We start from the raw sequence: 21,718 nt of genomic DNA, 5'->3' as shown, positions 1-21,718 counted from the left end.
ATGTTGTACTGCGACTTGAACGCCATTACACGCCCAATGGCATCCGGTTGAGAAACCTTTGTCTGGCCGTGAAGGGGCTTCTGTGCCGCATCGAACATGTCGTAGAACGCCTTTGCAGTCGGCTCTGGCTCGTCATCCATACATCCTCCCGTGTACTGTGCCTCCTGATAGTCGTTCAACATATCCGCTACCCCCGCATCCGTGTCATAATCCTCGACAAGTTGTCTCAGCACCTCCTCTCTCATACGATGCGCTTCAACATGAAATATCCATCGAGTATAGCCCGGCGTAAATCCATTCCTCCAAATATGTTCTACCATGACCTTCTTTGGTTTTCTTTTCCGGTTGGCACATTTGCTGCACGGGCATGGGACTAGACTCGCTCCTTTAGCAGCTTCACCATATGCCCATTCCACGAAATCATCGGTCTTTCTAATCCATTCAGTGGTGACATCGTTCCTTCCTCTATGGCCCGTGTACATCCACTCACGGTCCTCCATGCTCTAACAAAAGCCTAGCAACAGAAAATTTCGGCAGCACCTCCCCTGCACGGGGAGGTTTCGAAATCCTACAAATAAAACTATCAGCACGATGGTTGACATCCACACATAATTTAACGGCACGATGGCCGGCAATCAACAATACTACATATTAACCTAATCATACACGTACATAAATTTAACACAACAAGACTACATATTAACCTAATCATACACATATATAATTAACTCAATATTAAACCTAATCATTTCATATAAATCATACATATAGAACATAAAGCTTTTTAATTACAATATCACAAAACAAAAGCAAGCAATCACCTTGGAGGTTTGGTCGCGGGCGAGACGACGGGTCGCGGGCGAGGCGGCGGGCGGGCAAGGGCGCGGCGGGGGCGCCGCGGGGGCACGGCGAGGGCACGGTGGGGGCACGATGAGGGCACGGCGGCGCGGCGAGGGCGTGGGCACGGTGAGTGAGAGAGTGAGAGAGTGAGGAAGAAGAAGAACTGACCAGCGCTATGTACGAGTGCTTTGCCGAGTGCCCGTGATCTGACACTTAGCAAAGATTTTTTTAAAATTTTAAAATACGCTTTGCCGAGTGCCAGATCGGGGGCACTCGACAAAGACGACTTTGCCGAGTGTCCCCTCGGCGACACTCGGCAAAGCGTATTTTACAATTCTTTGTCGAGTGTCGCCCAGGGGACACTCGGCAAAGACTACTTTTGCCGAGTGTCATTTCTGGACACTCGGCAAAGTACATTTTTTATTTTTTTTATTTTCCCAACCAAAAATTTTTTGGTGTGTTCCTACACTATATAGACCTACATGTACCATTTTAAGACAATTAGAAAAGTGTTTTCTATAGCTAGTAGATTTAGTTCGTTTATTTGAATTTCTTCGAAAAAATCACATTTGAACTGCAAGTCACTCGAAACTTAGAAAACCGTGCATGCAAAAATGATATCCATGATACTTAGCACAAGTTACGACCGATTTCAGGAGCGGACCAGAAACTTTGAGGACCATGCTCACTCAACATGGCCGTGAACTTGCCATCCAGCTGTTTAAAAATTTTATAAAACACAAAAAAACTCAGAAATTCATGAAACTTGTCCACGTGTCATGATGTCATATGTAGAGGCTATGATAAAAAATTTAGAATGTTTGGAGAAAGTTGTGAGACATTATGTGTAGAAACCTAAGAGAACTACACATGAAATCATAGAGTTTCAATGTGGATCTCTTAGGTTTGTACACATAGTGCGTCACAGCTTTCTCGAAACTTTTTCAAATTTTTATGTCAGCCTTTGCCGAGTGTCCCCTGGGCGACACTCGATAAAGAATTGTAAAATAGGCTTTGCCGAGTGTCGCCCAGGGGATACTCGGCAAAGTCGTCTTTGTCGAGTGCCCCCGATCTGGCACTCGGCAAAGATTTTTTTTAATTTTAAAATACGCTTTGCCGAGTGCCAGATCAGGGGCACTCAGCAAAGACGACTTTGCCGAGTGTCCCCTGGGCGACACTCGGTAAAGCCTATTTTACAATTCTTTGCCGAGTGTCGCCCAGGGGACACTCGGCAAAGGCTACGTTGCCGAGTGTTATTTCTAGACACTCGGCAAAGTACATTTTTATTTTTTTTATTTTCCCAACCAAAATTTTGTGGTGTGTTCCTACACTATATAGACCTACATGTACCATTTTGATACAATTAGAAAAGTGTTTTCTATAGCTAGTAGATTTAGTTCGTTTATTTGAATTTCTTCGAAAAAATCACATTTGAACTGCAAGTCACTCGAAACTTAGAAAACCGTGCATGCAAAAATGATATCCATGCTACTTAGCACAAGTTACGACCGATTTAAGGAGCGAACCAGAAACTTCGAGCACCATGCTCACTCAACATGGTCGTGAACTTGCCATCCAGCTGTTTAAAATTTTTATAAAACACAAAAAAACTCAAAAAATCATGAAACTTGTCCATGTGTCATGATACCATATGTAGAGGCTGTGGTAAAAAATTTAGAATGTCTGAAAAAGTTGTGAGACATTATGTGTAGAAACCTAAGAGAACTACACATGAAATCATAGAGTTTCAATGTGGATCTCTTAGGTTTGTACACATAGTGCGTCACAGCTTTCTCAAAACTTTTTCAAATTTTTATCACAGCCTCTATATATGATATCATGACACGTGGACAGGTTTCATGATTTTCTGACTTTGTTTGTGTTTTATACAATTTTTAAACAACTGGATGGCAAGTTCACGGCCATGTTGAGTGAGCATGGTGCTCGAAGTTTCCGGTCCGCTCCTGAAATCGATCGTAAATTGTGCTAAGTAGCATGAATATCATTTTTGCATGCACGGTTTTCCAAGTTTCGAATGACTTGCAGTTCAAATATGAATTTTCCGAAAAATCAAATAAACGTACTAAATCTACTAGCTATTGAAAACATTGTTATAATTATCCCAAAATGGTACATGTAGGTCTACATAGTGTAGGAACATACCACAAAAAGTTTGGTGGCCAAAATAAAAAAATAAAAATATGCTTTGCCGAGTATCCAATGAAGACAATCGGTAAAGACTCTCTTTGCCCAATGCCACATATTTAACACTCGGCAAAGGCCCGGATTCCAATTATATATATATATATATATATATATGACGTATATGTGTCGTCCCTTCTTGTATCACTTTGTATAATGTGTCAATCTATCAAGAGAGCATGAGCCACTTGTTGATTTACATGGCATCGATTGAGGTTTGTTTTACTTCCAACGGTTGACTGGAGACCGTCGGAAATACACAAACCGTCAGACTTGTATCGTTTTTCTGTTGTGACTACCACTAAAAAGGGAATTCATATTTAGCGAAAATAATGTATTGAACACCAAAATATCCATAATTATATTTATATTTGTTTCAAAAAAAATCTGAAAACAAGAAAAATATGGAGAAACCATGCATGCTACATCCATTTAAATTTTGATAGCAAATTAACATGTATTTGTGATTTAGGAGTACAAAGAAAAAAACAATACTTGTTAAACAATCCAAAATTGTGTGTTGGTCTGATGGTTATGTGTATAACGTGTGATACATCCATGATGGTACCCAGATAAGTATTTTCCTGGTAGCTAGTTTTGAGAATTTCCCAATCTAGCTAGGGCATTATACAGGTTGTTTCCATACACATAAATGTGTGAACCCACTTTAATTTGTTTATGATGTAGAGTTTGAGGTAAACAAATATGAAAGACCAATAAGAGAACAAGCCGTACGCCAGAATATATACATGACAGATAGAGAGCATTAGTATCAATTAATCAAATCGTTTCAGTTATATAACGGTTGACCCCATAAAGTTACAAGAGCAAACGAAGTGAGCAAAGCAAAGCAACACTTGCGTTATTGGTCCCTCCCGACCAGACGAGCAATTACCGCACAGCCAACTACGTGCCCACCCTCGACGACACGGTCCCTGGTGAACTCAGTAGAAGATCATGGTAGCGACAGCAGCGGCGACACCAGCGATGGCAGCTCCGCTTCCAAGGGTAGCAGCACCGGAGGCATCAGCAGCCGCCGGTCCCTCAGCAGGCCCATCAGCGGCAGGGGACGCCACCTCGGCGGTGGATGCCGACGGCGAAGGGCTCAACTCCTCGTCCGTGGAAGAAGACGGTGTAGAGGCGGCGGTGGTCGGCGCGGCAGCTGGACCAGACTTCCTAGACGACGACGACGATGGGGCAGCGGCAGCGGCGGGGGTGGAGGCGGCTTGAGGTGCCTTAGCGGGGGCAGTTCTCGTGGCAGCAGACTCGGGTGCCTTGGCAGGAGCTGCAGGACTGCCTGCCTTCGGTGACTCGGCCGGTGCCTTGGCAGGACTGCCTGCCTTCGGTGACTCTGCCGGTGCCTCGGCCGCGCTGAGGGCAGCGACGGCGAGGATGTAGAAGAGGACCGCAGCTGTGGCGCGCGACATTTTCGTTGGGCTGGCCGGATATGGTGGGGTGACGCAGGGGAGGGGTGCAAGGATTGTTTCTTGCTTTGTGGGGTGAGTTGCAAAGGGAGATTGGGAAGAAGTTTTATAAGCGTCGTGCTGGTAAACTTGAGAGGATGGGAGGAACTCTCGTGGAAACATGAGGTGGAGACGAAACCGATGGCTGCCCGGCCATTGCGCGCGCGCCATGTTTTTCGAACGGTTAGTGACCCACTGGCCTGTGGGGTCTGTGCAGTTATTATGGCTGGTAGAAAGAAAAATTCCAGTGTCCTGTTGAGTGTAAACTAAATTAAAATATAATTTTGAAACCTTTTGTTGTTAAATTCATTAATATTTACTTATATATATTATAGCCTTGATTTTCATACTATTTATTTGTAGATAGAGTTAGATACAATAGAGAGCATCTCCAAGAGTCTTTCAATTTACATAAAAACTACTTTATATATCTTTCCAATCTCCAATAGTTTTTCTATATCTTAGTTGTACTCTATAGAGCCATTTATTTTTCTATATTTGACTAGCGAGAATATCGAAATAGAAGATAACTATATTTTAATAACTATTTAAATAAGCTTTTTGAAGGTATTTTTTAATAAAAACATTATTTATATCAATTAAAAAATATAGAGAGTACCCATAAAAGCATACTCTCTTTATCCCAAAATAGTATTCATTTTAGCTCTTAATTTTTATGTTTATATTTAACTAGATGATGATAAATATAAACACATATATAGAACACATATACCAAGTATTGTATATGAATTAACTAAAGAGTTAAAATAAACTTTATTTTAGGACGAAGAGAGGGAGGTATGATTCTAACATCTGATTAAACGGCGAGGAGTTAGCCGCAGTTGGATATATTTTGATTTTCATGGCAACCTTCGTCAACGGTTGTACTAGTGTCTGCATTGAACTTAATATTTGTTTTGATTAAATTAGATGACAAAATACTTAAGATTTTAATTCATGGTTCGATTTGTTAGACAATCGGCTATCTAGGCTCTAATAATAAATAATACTCTCTCCGTTTCAAAATATTAGTCGTTTAGCTCTTGATTTTTATATCTATATTTAAATGAATGAGAATAAATCTAGATATATGTAAAATAAATACATTAATTATTGTATGAATCTCTAAGTCTGTTTGCTTGGCTTTAATCTATACCGGTTTCTGATGTTTCTATATTTTTTGTCTCTATAAATTACAGTTGCAGCAAACTAAACAGCCGTCTTTTATTTGAAGCGAACTAAAAATGTAAAATGAATTTTATTTTGGGAAAGAGGGAGTAACTTTTATTCCATATCAATACTACATCAACAAGTTGGTGGTGAGCATATCTATTTATCTGGAAAGAGTAAAAAACTCAAAAGACTCATCATATTATACGGTGTTTATTATTTTTATGTTTATAAGAAAGGGGGAAATGCATTAATATCCGGTTAAATGGGTGTTTGTATCGCTCGCGATTTTCACATGGCAACCTTGGTAGGGTTAAGTGATAAAGTTTGACAATACATTTATTTTGATTACATCACATGACAGTGCTCAAGATTCCGGTTCATGGTTTTATTATTTAGACTGAGTGACAATTGGCTTTAAATTTTATATTATATAATTTAAGGATCAGATCGAATTAGAATTAAGCTCTATTTCTATTTATTTTCAAACTAAAATTAATTTAAAATTCTAACAAATTGTGATGAAACATTTGGATCACGATCCATTACCATCATTGTCTTTACTACCAGGCGAAAACGGGCTATCACTATAGGAACCGTGTTCTTTGTCGAGGGTCATTTTACACTCGGCAAAGTCTCTCGGCAAAGAATACTCGTCAAACATTTTATCGGCAAAGGGTTCTTTGTCGAGTACTTTTTCTCGGACCGAGTGTCGAAAAGCACTCGGCAAAGAAAATCACTCGGCAAATTAAAAATTGCAAAAAAACCCAAAAAAACAGCAAAACATTTTTAAATTATGGGAACAACTCTCCAACCACTACCCCATTACCATACCCATCACCCTATAATTTTTCATTATTATTATTATTATTTTGAATCAAATTTACATATTTTGTGAATATTGAGATTCGAACTCGCAACCTCTCTTTCGCGCATACCCTACTCTACCACTACACTACTACATCAATTATGTCTATATTACATTTTCATTCCTCATGTACTATAACAAACCGAGAGTAATTTGATTATTTTAGGCACTAAATAAATTCATTTGAAAATGTGACCAATTAACTATAAAGTTGCATAACTTTTCAAGATCTACAAGTTATATTTTGATAGTTTCTACATCTGAGGCCGTTAACAAATTTTGAATTTTAAATTTGAAAACTTCACATGATTTTTTCAATGATAAGATGATTTCAAATCAAAAATATATCAATTACAAAGTTTCATTACATTTTAAGACCTACAACTTTTATTTTGATGGTTTTTTACATCCGAGGTAGTTTGAAAAATTTAAATTTTAAAATTCAAACATAGTTTTACATGACAAGATGATTTCAAACCAAAACATTGTCAACTACAAAGTTTCATAACTCTTCAATACCTACAACTTTCATGTTGGTGGTCTTTCGAGGTCGTTTTCAAAATTCAAATTTTAAATTTTTTAAATCCAGACGTAGTTTTAATGACAAGATGACTTCAAATGAAAAAGTTGTCAACTACAAAATTCTACTACTTCTCAATATCTACAAAGTTTATTTTGATTGTTTGGTCATTTGTTCATCTCACATGATGGTTCTAACAATATGCACAAATCTAATACATCTCTCTCGTAGTTTCATAAACTACGAGAGATATAGATTTTATGAACAAATTTCCTCTTATTTTGTCATATGAAGAAATGTTCAAAATATAAATTGTACATCATGATGAGTTATACAAATTTGTAGTTGAAAATTTTTTCATTTAAATTGATTTACTACTTTAAAATATGATTTTTAAACTGTCTTTACCTAATGTTGAAAAAAGCACTCGGCAAGAAGCTCTTTGCCGAGTGTTATATTTTTTACGCTTAGCAACTCTTTGCGAGTGTCAAAAATATAACACTCGGCAAATAGCTTATTTGCTGAGTGTTTTCTTTTACCGAGGATTTTTTATTTGGCACTCGACAATGAGCCGAATTCCGATAGTGTATATAGTATTCGATTTTCAACCGGTCTAAAGTTTTCGTTCTCTTATTTTGGTTTCCAGTTGCATGCTTGGTACAAAAATATTCTCCAATTGATACTACACATACTCACGTTACAATTCACGTGATTTTTGAAATACAAGCATGTGCGATGCTAGGATTTACGGGATATTTGGTTTATAGGGACTAATTTTTAGTCCGTACATTTTATTCCATTTTAGTAACTAAATTGCTAAATACGGAAACTAAGACTCTATTTTAGTTTCCGTATTTAATAATTTAGGAACTAAAATAAAATAAAATGAAGGGACTAAAGATTAGCCCGTAGAAACCAAACACCCCTTAACTATAGAGCTATTTGTGACTAATAAGAAGATATTTTTTTCTATTTTAACTCTAGAAAAGGGTTTAGTACTGGTTATCGGTAAGGGTTCGATGCTTTATTTAGTATTGGTTGATGTCACTAATCCATACTAAAGTCAACTCTTTAGTTCCAATTACAAAAGAGTTTTTGAGACCACATCTATTATTATCTGGTACTAAGGGGTGTTTGATTTCTTGGGACTAATTTTTAGTACCTTCATTTTATTCCATTTTAGTATCTAAATTGACAAATACAAAAACGAAAAATTTATTTTATTTTCCGTATTTAATAATTTAGGAACTAAAGTGGAATAAAATGGAGTAACTAAAAATTAGTCCCTTCAAACCAAACACCACCTAAATCTCTTTGGTACTTGTTCTAATTAGGGAGTAATGTAAGGGGTTCAAAGCCCCTTTTATAGTAGTGTCAAGTTCTAATAATAATATTTTTTCCTAATGCAAACTACATCAACAACTTAGTGGTAGGAATAATTGTTCATGAGAAAAGAGTCTCCAACTGGCCAACTAGCTATTGCCGTTACTTTTGGCAAACTCCATAGTCGTCAGACCATTAGTCAAGGTTCAATCAGACATAATGCTTATAGTGACCCCACTGTGTCAGACATAGCTGCTAGACTGTAATGCATGGAGCGTAAGGTTCGATGCCCTTTGTTGGACCAATCCAACACTCATAAAACCTCTAAAGAGCATTGGATCGGGACATACTAGTCCAATGATCACCCTGTTTATAGGGTCTAATGTTCCTATAGAAGAACCCTAGCTAGTATAGTTCCATCGTTTGGTCCAATGACCCTTATCAAACTAGTTCGACGTAACCTACAACTATCTATTCTATTTTCGTAGACTATCAGACTCTTTATCATTGGTGTGACAACTCTCCTCATAGGTTTCAATGATCATGCCTTCACTGGCATTGCACGTGCAGGCGTCAAACCATTTTCATTGGTTTGATGTCGTGTTTCTTAGGATCAGGCGCATCAAAAACTTCCCAAACACTTTTAATTTCAAAAACTTTAGCAATGTGGCTTGTTCCAAACAATTTATGGACCTCATTTGAACTATCTAGAGCTAAAGACAACTAATGTGCACCACACTTAACCCTTTAGCCTTTTCTAGGTCAATCTACTAGTTTATACCCTCTTTATAATACGATCAATGAAAAAACAAAGTCTAAAACTACTCTAAGTGTCTCTCGAATCCAATCGACACTAAGAACTAGTATAACCTTAATTGTAGTCGTCCATCCTTTGAAAAACCGAAATGATTTCCACACTTAGGGACATAAAAACATTGATTGTCTAAACAATCCCTATTATTGTAATCCAAGTTAAATTGTCGCTGCAAAGCCCACGTTAGTCATAAAAATCATGTGTCGTCATTAATCACCAAAACCATTAGGAACTATATGTTTTCAGACTATTATTAGTTTAAGGGATAAAACAGACTTAAAACTTAAAGAACTAGTCTTCAAAAATTTACCCAAATATTGTTCTTAAAAATATGGCAGTTTGGTCCCAAATTTAGTTCAATCTTGAAAAAAATATTTTCCCAGAAAAGGATGAAACTAATTTCAATTATTTTTTTGAACCAGGCCTAACAGTATGGAGCTGTTAAGCACCATATTTGGCACCTGGGCATGGCCAGATGGTCTGGACCTATGGCTCGGATCGCGCTGCCATGACCAGATTAAGAGGGGCGAGAGTACTTATCTCATGCGAGGTTATCCTAACCTATCCGAGGTAATGTGATATCCTGGCCCGGTGGATGGTGATATCCTTGCCCAAGGCTTAATAGAATTAATATAGTACTCATACTAACAAGGTGCATCTTCTTTTTGGAAGCCTATCTCAAAAGAACCTCCAGGTTAAGCATGCTTGGCTTGGAGCAATTTGGGATGGGTGACCAACCGGGAAGTTTTCTCGGGTGCGCATGAGTGAGGACAAAGTGCGCACAAAAGGCTCATGTTGGTCTATGGTCCTAGATGGTTGCCAGGTGTAAGATCCACTGGTTTAGGATTGGACACGGTGTGTTACAATTGGTATCAGAGCCGACCCTTGCGGTTACACGGGCGAGTGTTGGTTAGGGGTTCGGGTATATAGTGCATGGCGCATGTGGGCCCAGAGTGGTCACATGACATATGACTACACTAGACACGCAGACGTGGCCAAGAGGGGAGGTACTTGGCTTGGGGTTGATCGACGAGGACGTCGATCTTCTATGGGGGTGGATTGTGATATCCTGGCCTGGTGGATGGTGATATCCTGGCCCAAGGCTTAATAGAATTAATAGATTACTCATACTAACAAGGTGTATCTTCTTTTTTGGAAGCCTATCTCGAAAGAACCTCTAGGTTAAGCGTGCTTGGTTTGAAGCAATTTAGGATGGGTGACCGACCGAGAAGTTTTCTTAGGTGCGCATGAGTGAGGACAAAGTGCACACAAAAGACTCGTATTGGTCTATGGGGATGGTCTATGGTCCTAGAAAGCTGCCAGGAGTAAGTACCGCCAATACGGGAGTGGACGGGATGTTACAGGGATTCTGTTGGATCTCGCCTAGGAACAGGTCCAGATGTCCTCCCCTATAAATATAAAGGGGTGGCCGATTGAGAACCGTCGAACACATTCTAATCGAACCAATCAATTTACTTTCTTTATCATTCATGCCTTAGGAGAGTAGATGTAGCGTAGCCCTAGTTGTAGTCCCCCCAATCATCACCCTTTTTGGCTCGAATTCATATGGGGACGCCCTAGGAGGCCTGTCGATCCTAGGGCATCATCTTTGCCTCTATTCGACTCTACGTCGTCTAGAACCGCCTTAGGTGGCCTATCGACCTCAAGACAACACTAGGATCTTACCTTGATGAGGTTCCCCTCGGTAGAGCAAGGTCCATTTCATCTTAGTCTCCACCACTTCCATCTTCTTAATCCCTAGGTGACTCTACGTCGTCTTGGGACATTTCTGCACCATCGCGAATAGTCTGCCGCCTACACGCGGACGTCCAGTGGCCTACTGCAAATGGTCCGGCACCCTACCATGGACCCCTAGCACCTCTCAAAGCTAAACCCAAGGTCCTGCACATCAGATGAAGGCCCTAGGGTTTCTTGGTAGTTGGCCCTGAAATGGTGCCAACATAGAGGTGGGGATCCCCTATTGCAATTGGACCTATCGTAGGGAGGAGATCATCGCTTTCATGATTACTATCTCTAGTTATCTACTCGATGGTGATTATCTCTAGTTATCTACACATTGGTGACCAACCGCAGACGATCCGGTGACCTACCACAGACTGTCTGCTGCCAAGCAGAGTGGTTCCCCAAGGTCTTGTTCCCTACGAGCCAGATCTAGGGATCATAAGTGTTTGGCCCAAAAAGGCGCCAACACACTTTTTGACGACTCCGCTAGGGACGAGGGTGTCCATATCTACTAAATATCGGCCTCCAAATGACTGGTTCTAAGGATCACACCGAAGGCTCCCCCAACAACATCATGAATTCAACTCTTGAGAACCTGTCGGCTGAAGAACAACATGAATTCAAGGACTACAAAAGACAACTGATCAAGTGGGTCGAGGCTAAGTGTCTGGTGCACTTTAAGGTGGACTAGCATTAGAAGATCATCCAGTAAAGGAAATGTGACCTAGCATCTCTTCGACCTACTACACGTGCTACTAATTTAAAGGGAAATGTATCCTTGGGCCATTTCTATATTGTTTTGGTGATTAGATGCACAACACACTAGGTGAGAACTAATAAAATGTTGAGCAAAGGTATATCTAGATGGATCAACTACGAAGGTAAGTTCTAGACACTTAATCAATTGTTTTATGTGCTAAAAATGCTTGTCTAAGTGCCAGGAACTCAATTAAGTCAAGTCCAAAGAGAGCAAAAGGAGTTAAGCTAGAACAACCAGACTTGCACCAGCCTGCGGGTGCACCGGACACTGTCCGGTGCCCAGGCTGGCGCGGCCACGAACTCGCTGCTCTTGGGAATCCCCAAGGATGCTGCGGTTAAAATTTGCTAGGGATGCCTACACCATTGGTAGACACCCCTCTATTAAGGATGGACTAGGTTTCCAAAAAGGAACTAAGAACTCAACAAGCCAAAGGACTTCCAATCTCAACAAGGAGAAAGGGAAGGCTCCTATGGCTAGTAGCTCTCAAAAGAACAATGCCTATATTTATGCTCATGATAAAAAAAAGTTACTAGTGTTGCTCATCATGATAGGAGTCATAATCATGTTGTTTCACCTGTATGTCATAGTGCTACTTATAATTCCCATGCCATGTTTGCATCTAGTTCTTCATATGCTCATGATAGGAATAGATCTAGGTGCCATCATAATGTTTCTAATGCGCCTAGGAAGGCATCAAGTGGACCAACTATGATTTATCAAACATGTGATGTTCCATTTGTTCTCTTATGCAAGAATGATAAAGTAGTTGCTAGAAGTTTGGGACCTAAGTGCAAGAGAGACAAAACTTGCATCTGGGTTCCAAAGACTGTTGTGACTAACCTTGTAGGACCCAACAAGAGTTCGATACCTAAAACCCAAGCTTAATTACCTTGCAGGTTTATGCATCCGGGGGCTCAAGCTGGATCATTGATAGCGGATGCACAAACCACATGACAGGGGAGAAGAAATTGTTCACCTCCTACGTCAAGAACAAGGATTCCCAAGACACTATCATCTTTGGAGATGGGAACCAAGGCAAGGTCAAGGGCTTAGGCAAAATAGCCATCACAACCGAGCATTCAATTTCAAAAGTGTTTCTAGTAGAATCGCTCGGGTACAATTTGTTGTATGTAAGCCAATTATGTCATATGGGTTATAATTGCTTATTTACAAATATTGACGTATCTGTCTTTAGAAGAAGTGATGGTTCATTAGCTTTTAAGGGTGTATTAGACGACAAGCTCTACTTAGGACTAATCGATGTATGTTTTGAGAAAGACAGACCTTGTGCAGCGTGCCAGGCAGGGAAGCAGGTGGGAAGTACTCATCAAGGCAAGAACGTAATGACGACATCAAGACCATTGGAACTTCTACATATGGATCTCTTTGAGCCCGTTGCTTATCTTAGCATCGAGGGAAGTAAGTATGGTCTTGTAATTGTTGATGATTTTTCCCGCTTCACTTAGGTGTTCTTTTTGCAGGATAAATCTGAAACCCAAGGAACTCTAAAGCGCTTCTTAAGGAGAGCTCAAAATGAGTTTGATGTGAAAGGTGAAAAAGATAAGAAGCAACACCGGATCTAAGTTCAAGAACCTTCAAGTCAAAGAGTATCTTGAGGAGGAAGGCATCAAGCACGAGTTCTCCGCTCCCTACACACCATAGCAAAATGGTGTAGTAGAGAGGAAGAACATGACGCTAATTGATATGGCGAGGACAATGTTTGGAGATTACAAGACGCCTGAGCGGTTTTGGTCAGAAGTTGTGAATACAACTTGCCATGCCATAAACCGGCTCTATCTGCATCGCCTCCTCAAGAAGACATCATATGAACTCCTAACCAGTAACAAACCCAATGTTTCTTATTTTCGTGTATTTGGGAGCAAATGCTACATCTTGGTAAAGAAAGGTAGACATTCGAAGTTTGCCCCCAAAGTTGTAGAAGAGTTTCTACTTGGTTATGACTGAAATACAAAGGCGTATAGGGTCTTCAACAAATCATCAAGATTAGTTGAAGTCTCTAGCGACGTTGTATTTGATGAGACTAATGGCTCTCCAAGAGAGCAAGTTGATCTTGATGATGTAGACGAGGATGAGGTTCTGACGGCCATGATGCGAACAATGGCGATAGGTGATGTGTGACCGCATGAACAACAAGAGCAAGATCAACCTTCTTCCTCCACATTGGTGCATCCCTCAACTCAAAATGAGGAATAGGTACCTCAAGATGAAGGGCTGGATCAAGGTGGAGCACATAAAGAACAAGATAAGGAGGAAGAAGCACCACAAGCTCCTCCAACTCAAGTCTAGGCAATAATTTAAAGAGATCATCCAGTGGATTAGATTATGGGCGATATCAGCAAGGGAGTAACCACTCTCTCACGTTTAGCTAATTTTTGTGAGCATTACTCGTTTGTTTCTTCTATTGAGCCTTTCAGGGTAGAAGAACCCTTGCAGGATCCGGACTGGGTGTTGGCCATGCAGGAAGAGCTCAACAACTTCAAAAGAAATGAAGTTTGGAGCCTGGTGTCACGTCCGAAGCAAAATGTTGTGGGAACCAAGTGGGTGTTTTGCAACAAGCAAGATGAACACGGTGTGGTGACAAGAAACAAGGCTCGACTTGTGGCAAAAGGTTATGCCCAAGTCGCACGTTTGGACTTTGAGGAGACTTTTGCTCCAGTAGCTAGGCTTGAAACAATTCACATAATATTGGCCTATGCTGCTCACCATTCTTTTAAGTTGTTTCAAATGGACGTGAAGAGCGCCTTCCTTAATGGACCAATCAAGGAGCAAGTGTATGTGGAACAACCCCCTGGCTTTGAGGATGACAGGTATCCCGACCATGTCTACAAACTCTCTAAGGCGCTCTATGGACTTAAGCAAGCCCCAAGAGCATAGTATGAATGCCTTAGAGATTTTTTTATTTCTATTGCTTTCAAGGTTGGGAAAGCTGATCCTACTCTCTTTACTAAGACTTGTAATGGTGATCTTTTTGTATGCCAAATATATGTCAATGGCATAATATTTGGTTCTACTAATCAAAAGTCTTGTGAGGAGTTTAGCAGGGTGATGATGCAAAAATTCGAGATGTCTATTATGCGCGAGTTGAACTACTTTCTTGGATTCCAAGTGAAGAAACTCAAGGAAGGGACCTTCATCTCCTAAACAAAGTATACTCAAGATCTGCTCAAGAGGTTTGGGATGAAGGATGCAAAGCCCGCAAAGACACTGATGGGAAAGAACAAACATCTAGACCTCAACAAAGGAGGTAAGTCCGTTGATCAAAAGGCATGCCGGTCTATGATAGAATCTTTGCTTTATCTTTGTGCTAGTAGACCAGATATTATGCTAAGTGTATGCATGTATGCTAGATTTCAATATGACCCCAAGGAATGTCACCTTGTGGCCATTAAGTGAATTCTTAGATATTTGGTTTCTACGCCTTGCTTCGGGATCTGGTATCCAAAGGGGTCTACCTTTGACTTAATCGGATACTCAGATTCCGAATATGTCGGGTGCAAGGTTTATAGGAAGAGCACATAAGGGACTTGTCAGTTTCTGGGAAGGTCCCTGGTGTCCTAGAGCTCTAAGAAACAAACTTCTATTGCCCTATCCACCGCTGAGGTCGAGTATGTTGCCGCAGGACAGTGTTGCATGCAACTACTTTGGATGAGGCAAACCCTCCGGGACTTTGGCTACAATCTAAGCAAAGTCCCACTCCTATGTGATAATGAGAGTGCAATCCGCTTGGCGGATAATCCTGTTGAACACAACCGCACTAAGCACATAGACATCCAGTATCACTTTTTGAGAGACCACCAGCAAAGGGGAGATATCAATATTTACCATATTAGCACCGAGAACCAGCTAGCCCATATCTTCACCAAGCCTTTAGATGAGAAAAGGTTTTGCAGGTTGCGTAGTGAGCTAAATGTCTTAGATTCGTGTAACTTGGATTGATCTATAGCATATATGTGTTCTATGCCTTTGATCATTTTACTTTAAGCATCAATGTCTTTACTTGCTTATTTGTGGGCGCTCAAGTTGTACAAGTCATCCCGGACCTCACAAGTCCTTATGCAAATGATGCACATATTTAGGGGGAGGATCTGCTACAACTTGACTCCTTTGAGACTGACTTGTTTGTTGAGTACTTTTGATATAGTCTCAAAGTTGCATTGAAAGGGAAAAGGGTGAACTTGGACAAACAAAGGGCTTCCACTGCATTCCAGTATCAATGTATCTTGTCCCAAGTTCTTACTTGTGTTCTCATTGCCTTTTTGCTCTTATTTGACATTTTGGTGAGGCAATGGGGTTAAAGGGCCAAAAAGGTCTCTTGTTTTGGTGCTTAATGCCAAAGGGGAGAAATTAAGGCCAAAGCAACTGGATCAGCCAACCACTTGTGAATTTCAAAAATTGTAGAGTTAGACTCCTTGTGTTTGAACAAAACCCCTTATTGCAAAAAAACTGTTCTCTTGTGGGGGAGAAATTTGAGTATGGAAAAAGGGGATTTTTTGGCATTTGATCAAATTTACTCTTGAAAAATCTCTTGATTTGCAAAAACAAGTGTGTTTGACATAGAGATAGGAAAAATAATTTGTGTTGTGAAAATAAACCAAGTGGTGGCAAAAGTGATCCAAATATGCCAAATTCCATAATAATATTATTGGTCTTCAATTTGACATAAATTTGCATTTTTTAGCTCTTCTAGATATGTTGGTTCAAAATGAGTTACCTTTTAATGTGTTGGCATAAATCACCAAAAAGGGGAGATTGAAAGAGAAATGTGTCCTTGGGCCATTTCTATATTGTTTTGGTGATTAGATGCACAACACACTAGGTGAGAACTAACAAAATGTTGAGCAAAGGTATATCGAGATGGATCAAGTATGAAGGTAAGTTCTAGACATTTAATCAATTTTTTATGTGTTAAACATGCTTGTCTAATTGCCAGGAACTCAATTAAGTCAAGTCCAAACAGAGCAAAAGGAGTTAAGCTGGAACAGCCAGACTTGCACCAGCATGCGGGTGCACCGGACACTGTCCGGTGCCCAGGCTCGTGCAGCCACAAACTCGCTCCTCTTGGGAATCCCCAAGGACGCTGCGACTAAAATTCACCGGACTAGCGCGCAATCAACGGGCGACACGTGGCAAGAGCCAACGGTCACCAGGCCGCACCGGACTGTCCGGTGTGCCAAGGGGATCGTGGCTACAACGGTCGGCTTCGCTAAACAAGGAAATAAATCGTGCACTGTTCATGTCCGGTGGTGCACCGGACTATCCGGTGTGCCCACGGATAGAAGGCAAGAATTGCGTACCAAATGGAGCTCCAATAGCTCCTAGCTACCTTGGGGCTATAAAAGGGACCCCTAGGTGCATGGAGCAGTACACCAAGCCTTCATTGAACATCCTAAGACGTCTAGACTCCGCAAGCACACATTTGATTCGTTGTGTTTGAGATCTGAGCACTTGTTGAGCTGTGAACTCGCTGCGTTGTGTTTGTGTGCTCGTTTCTTGACTTGTGTGCATGGTGTTGCTTTGACTCTAGCGCTTGTGTGTGTTTCTATCCCTCCCTTACTCTTGTGGTTTTATTGTGATCAATATTGTAAGGGTGAGAGGCTCCAACTTGTGGTTGTGGAGATACCTCACAAAGGGAAACATCTGCTATAAGGAAGAAAACCGTGGTACTCCAGGTTGATCATTGGATCACTTGAGAGGGATTGAGTGCAATCCTTGACCAAAGGAGATCACCAAAATGTGGAGTAGGCATTGACCGAACCACGGGATAAAAGCATTGTGTCTCTTGTGCCACTTTTCATTGTGATCGACTTCTTTCTTAGAGTTCTCACTTAATCACTTGTGCTATTGTTCCTAAGTTCAATACTCATTCTAAAGTGTTGTATAAGTGTTGAATTTTACAGGATCACCTATTCACCCCCCCCTCTAGGTGCTCTCATTAATGTAAGTAACACAAACAACATCCAATCTCTTAAGAATTATTGTGATGACACATTCAAACTCATTAGGGATTCTGTTGATAAGTTTGTCGTAGATGTAAAGATTTATATGCCTAGTTTTTCGTCACATAAATTGGGCACTAAAACAACTGCGCCAAAAACATCGGCAACAAATGGGTGTCTCAGTCGTAGCCATATTATGGTATGTTGATGAATCATAGCTGGGGTAAGCATTGACACCATATCCTTTGTACAGTAGGTCGGCTCTGAGCACGATCTCGGACCGTCCGGACCTCCTGCGAACCGTCCAACACTTTATGCCAAACAGTCCGGAGCCATATCAAGACTGCCATATAACTTGCAAGCGATGACTGGCAAGATAGGACCATACAAATATTATCTCGGTCCGTCTGGTCCCTTCACAAAGTGTCTAGCATCCTACGCCGAACAGTTTGGAACCACACCAATCCTGCCACATGGCTTGCGTGCAATGCCCAGAATAATCGAACAATCCGAGTATAATCTCGAACCATCCGGGTACATCTACATAGAATAGGATATTGCTTACAACACATTGTTTTTCTACCCACACCGACAACACTACTATCTGACACCCATGGCACATCAAAGTTGCAGTATACCACCATTGATATGCATTGCACAACTAGGTATGACCGAATAGTCCGAGTATGATCTCAGACCGTCCGAACACATTGCAGATCGTTCGGCACCTTACGCTAGACAGTTTGGATATGCATATGCAGAATAGAGTATTGCACATTAGGCACAATTCTTGTACTCCACCCCACCTATAGTGCATCGTATTCATAGCATGCCACCACCCACGCATGAGGCCGAATATTTTTTGGTCACTACAGGACTAGAGAGGGCCATCCCATACCACAAGACAGTAGCATGTGGTACTGGTATGCCTCAGGGACCAATACAGGAAGCCACCTTTGATCATCCTAGTATAGGAGGCCAACATTAGGAGAATCGATCACCTAAGCCCCATGTTCCAAGGACTGACGGATTATCGTCAGCCGCTATGGATGAAGTTCAAAAAGAAATAGCCAAACAATTTCAAGATAAATTAGGTGTCAATGTATCTAGTCTAGGACAGTCCATCAAGGGCCATACGACCCTCAATGGGACATCGTTCCATATCCTTTGGGCACTAGTATGCCGGATTTCTCCAAATTCTTAGGTCAAGACAGTAATAACACTTGCGAACACGTAGGCCAATTTCTAGCACAATTGGAGGAATTGGCCAACACAGAAGCTTTCCGTGTTATCCCTTACTGGCATTGTGTTCTCTTGGTATTCTTGGGATGATTTAGAGCATAAGTTTCATAAACACTTCTTTTCTAGGGATTACGAGTTAGATTTAGTTGATCTGGCATCGGTCCAGCAAGAGAACAATGAATCTGTTAAAGATTATATCCAGAGATTCTGAAATACTAGAAACCGGTGTTTTCAAATCTTGGTCACAGATAAACAACTAGCAGGATGGCTTTCAACGGGTTAAGTCCATACTTGAAAGAAAAATTAGACAACACCCGGTTCTTTTCGCTAACTCAGTTGCATCAGTAGGCTTTGGCTTCTGGAAGCCAAAGCAAAGAATCATGATGAGCATCGTGACAGTAGTAGCTTAGATGACGAGCCAAAATAGGTATATTGTCACACCCGATTTTGGAAGGCAAACCGAATGCGAACCATGTACGTGTCAGGATCAAAAACTCACGTACACAGGGATTACATAATTGGACATCATCACACATTGCCCAAAGTAAATAGCGGAAAGGTACTTTATTACAACAAGATGTCCAAGACATCCACAAAGTCTTTAACATAACATTGTCTTTACAAACATCAAAGTGCGGAAAAGCGAACGTAGCAGATAAGGCCTTCATAGGCAGTAGACTTGGGGTTTGCCACTAACATCACTAGAACTTGTTGTACTCCTGGAACTCCTCAAAGTCTTCCATGTTGCCTGCATCTCCTCCTGAGCACTGAATACGGTGGGGACAACCTGGGTGGGTGGTTTTTAAATCAAGGGTGAGTACACATCAACGTACTCAGCAAATGTCCCGTTTGGCTAAAGTGGACTGCTTGTATGTGGAGTTAAGGTTAAGCGGTTGCTTTTAGCTGGTCAAGTATTTATTACTAATAGTAGAGCCAAATTTTAGTAATAAATTCAGTTATTGCCCAAATGTACTCCCTCCAAGAGGAAATACCATAGATCATAATTATAACCATCATCATTAAACATCATCATAAAAGAGTATCCAAACTTCTTCTAATCAAAGAGGATCCCAATGCCGCTCTTAACCGTGAGCACAGCTGATATACCAGTTTTTAACACTCTGCAGAGGTTGCACACTTTACCCACGAGTCATGATTCCATTTCTGCCCGGAGAGCACTACTCCCCATTGACCACTACCTAGGTGGCCTGGCAGGGTATCACTATGTAGCCTTTATAAAGACTAATCTAGTGCATATCTACTCGTTAGGTTTTGCCAGTCATACAAACAAAGTACACCTCCCTAAGGTGGTGACTAACAAAACCAAATCGAATGAACCTCAGCACCCACCCTTAGCATAGCGAGCACTATGCCCCAGCCCCCATTGATGGCCCTCCGGCAAAGCCAACTACACCCTCAGGTTCATCTAATTATTCAGCTAAGGGCGTCCCATTTCACCCTCATGGTTGCACTGTTATCCCGGGTGGTCCCTCAATGAACAGGTCCTTACGGAGAGGTACTCAGGAAACAGCCTGAGTCCCCTAAAGTATCACAAGATCATCATTGGGATAACATCATCATATCATAAATATTCACATCATGTTCGTTGATTAAGGTAAAGCAATAGCATAAAGCTAACCATAGTAACCCAAAAAGGTAACAAGGATAAAGTAAATACAGACTAGTCAATCCTTAGGTTTCAATAATGTAATGCAGGACGGCGAATTATAAAGTAAGTAGGACATAGTAGGTCAGAGGACACTTGCCTTGATCAGGTTGCTGCTCAGGAAGGTCTTCGGCAACACACTCAGGAACCATGGGCTACTCGTCATCTAAATAAAGCGATCGTGCATTCAATAAATTTGGATAAGGATAAATGAACAACACACCAATAATGTAGAAACAAGTGAACACATCTCAAAAGAATATTATAAACTTAAGAGGGAGTTTAGGTTATAGGGTGAACTAACACATTTAGTAGTTTGTTATTCTCTAAGTGTTGTCTATCTTCATGGACTACATAATTGGATTTCACTTAATTTAATAAGACACAAACTTACACCAGGGATAAATCCATACATTACATATTATTAATCTCACAAGATTAAACATCTAATCACCACTAGGGTTTCATTTTTATTTATCTTATTAAATAAATAAACTATTACATAAACTAACCTATAGCCTAGGCATAAAATTAGGATGTGCAGACAATGAATGATCATAATTTATTTGGACAGAGAATAATTCTATGAACATTTTGCAATTTAAATCACTTAATTTGGAATTCATATGCAAAAGATATGAAATAAAAAATTTGAAGTCTAAATTACAAAATTAGGCCTAAATCTGTGATTAAATAAAAGTCCAGGGTTCAATCTGCAAGATTACAGAGGCCTACGCGTGAAAATGAGGGACAGTGGGTTGATTTCTAAAAAGTTGGGGGTCTCTTTAACAATTTTACCACGCGAAGGGGTGTCGGGCTTTCTCAACCGCGTGAACGAACGACCGAGATCATATCCCGCGAGCGAGCGCGCGGACGCGGGCGCACACTGACCAGTGGGCCAGGTTGGTCAGCGACTAATGGGTAACGAGGCTGACAGACCGGGCCCAGCAGCAGGAGCATGGGTGAGGGGGAGATCTGAGCTGCCAGATCTACATCGGATGGTTGGGATTAGCTCGAATCTAACTAAACCTAAGTCGCACGATCTCAGATGAACGCTTGAGATCTAACGACAAGCACGGGTAGAATGATTGATTTAATCGCGGCGGCGGCGCCCGTCTCCGCGACGAGGTCTCATCGGAGGCGAGGGCAC

The 21,718-nt window shown here is 40.9% G+C and overlaps 1 protein-coding gene across 1 annotated transcript; it reads right to left on the bottom strand.

The window, feature by feature from the left end:
- Positions 1-3,787: 3,787 nt before the first annotated feature.
- Positions 3,788-4,543, bottom strand: LOC100277563 (uncharacterized). Its single transcript, NM_001151087.2, has one exon. The coding sequence runs from the start codon at positions 4,467-4,469 to the stop codon at positions 3,987-3,989; it is 483 nt and encodes a 160-aa protein (NP_001144559.2). The 5' UTR covers positions 4,470-4,543; the 3' UTR covers positions 3,788-3,986.
- Between the last annotated feature and the right edge of the window lie 17,175 nt (positions 4,544-21,718).

Source organism: Zea mays, chromosome 9 (genome assembly GCF_902167145.1).
Source record: "Zea mays cultivar B73 chromosome 9, Zm-B73-REFERENCE-NAM-5.0, whole genome shotgun sequence".
Taxonomy (NCBI): Eukaryota; Viridiplantae; Streptophyta; class Magnoliopsida; order Poales; family Poaceae; genus Zea; species Zea mays.
This window is presented reverse-complemented; position numbering and strand designations above follow the sequence as displayed.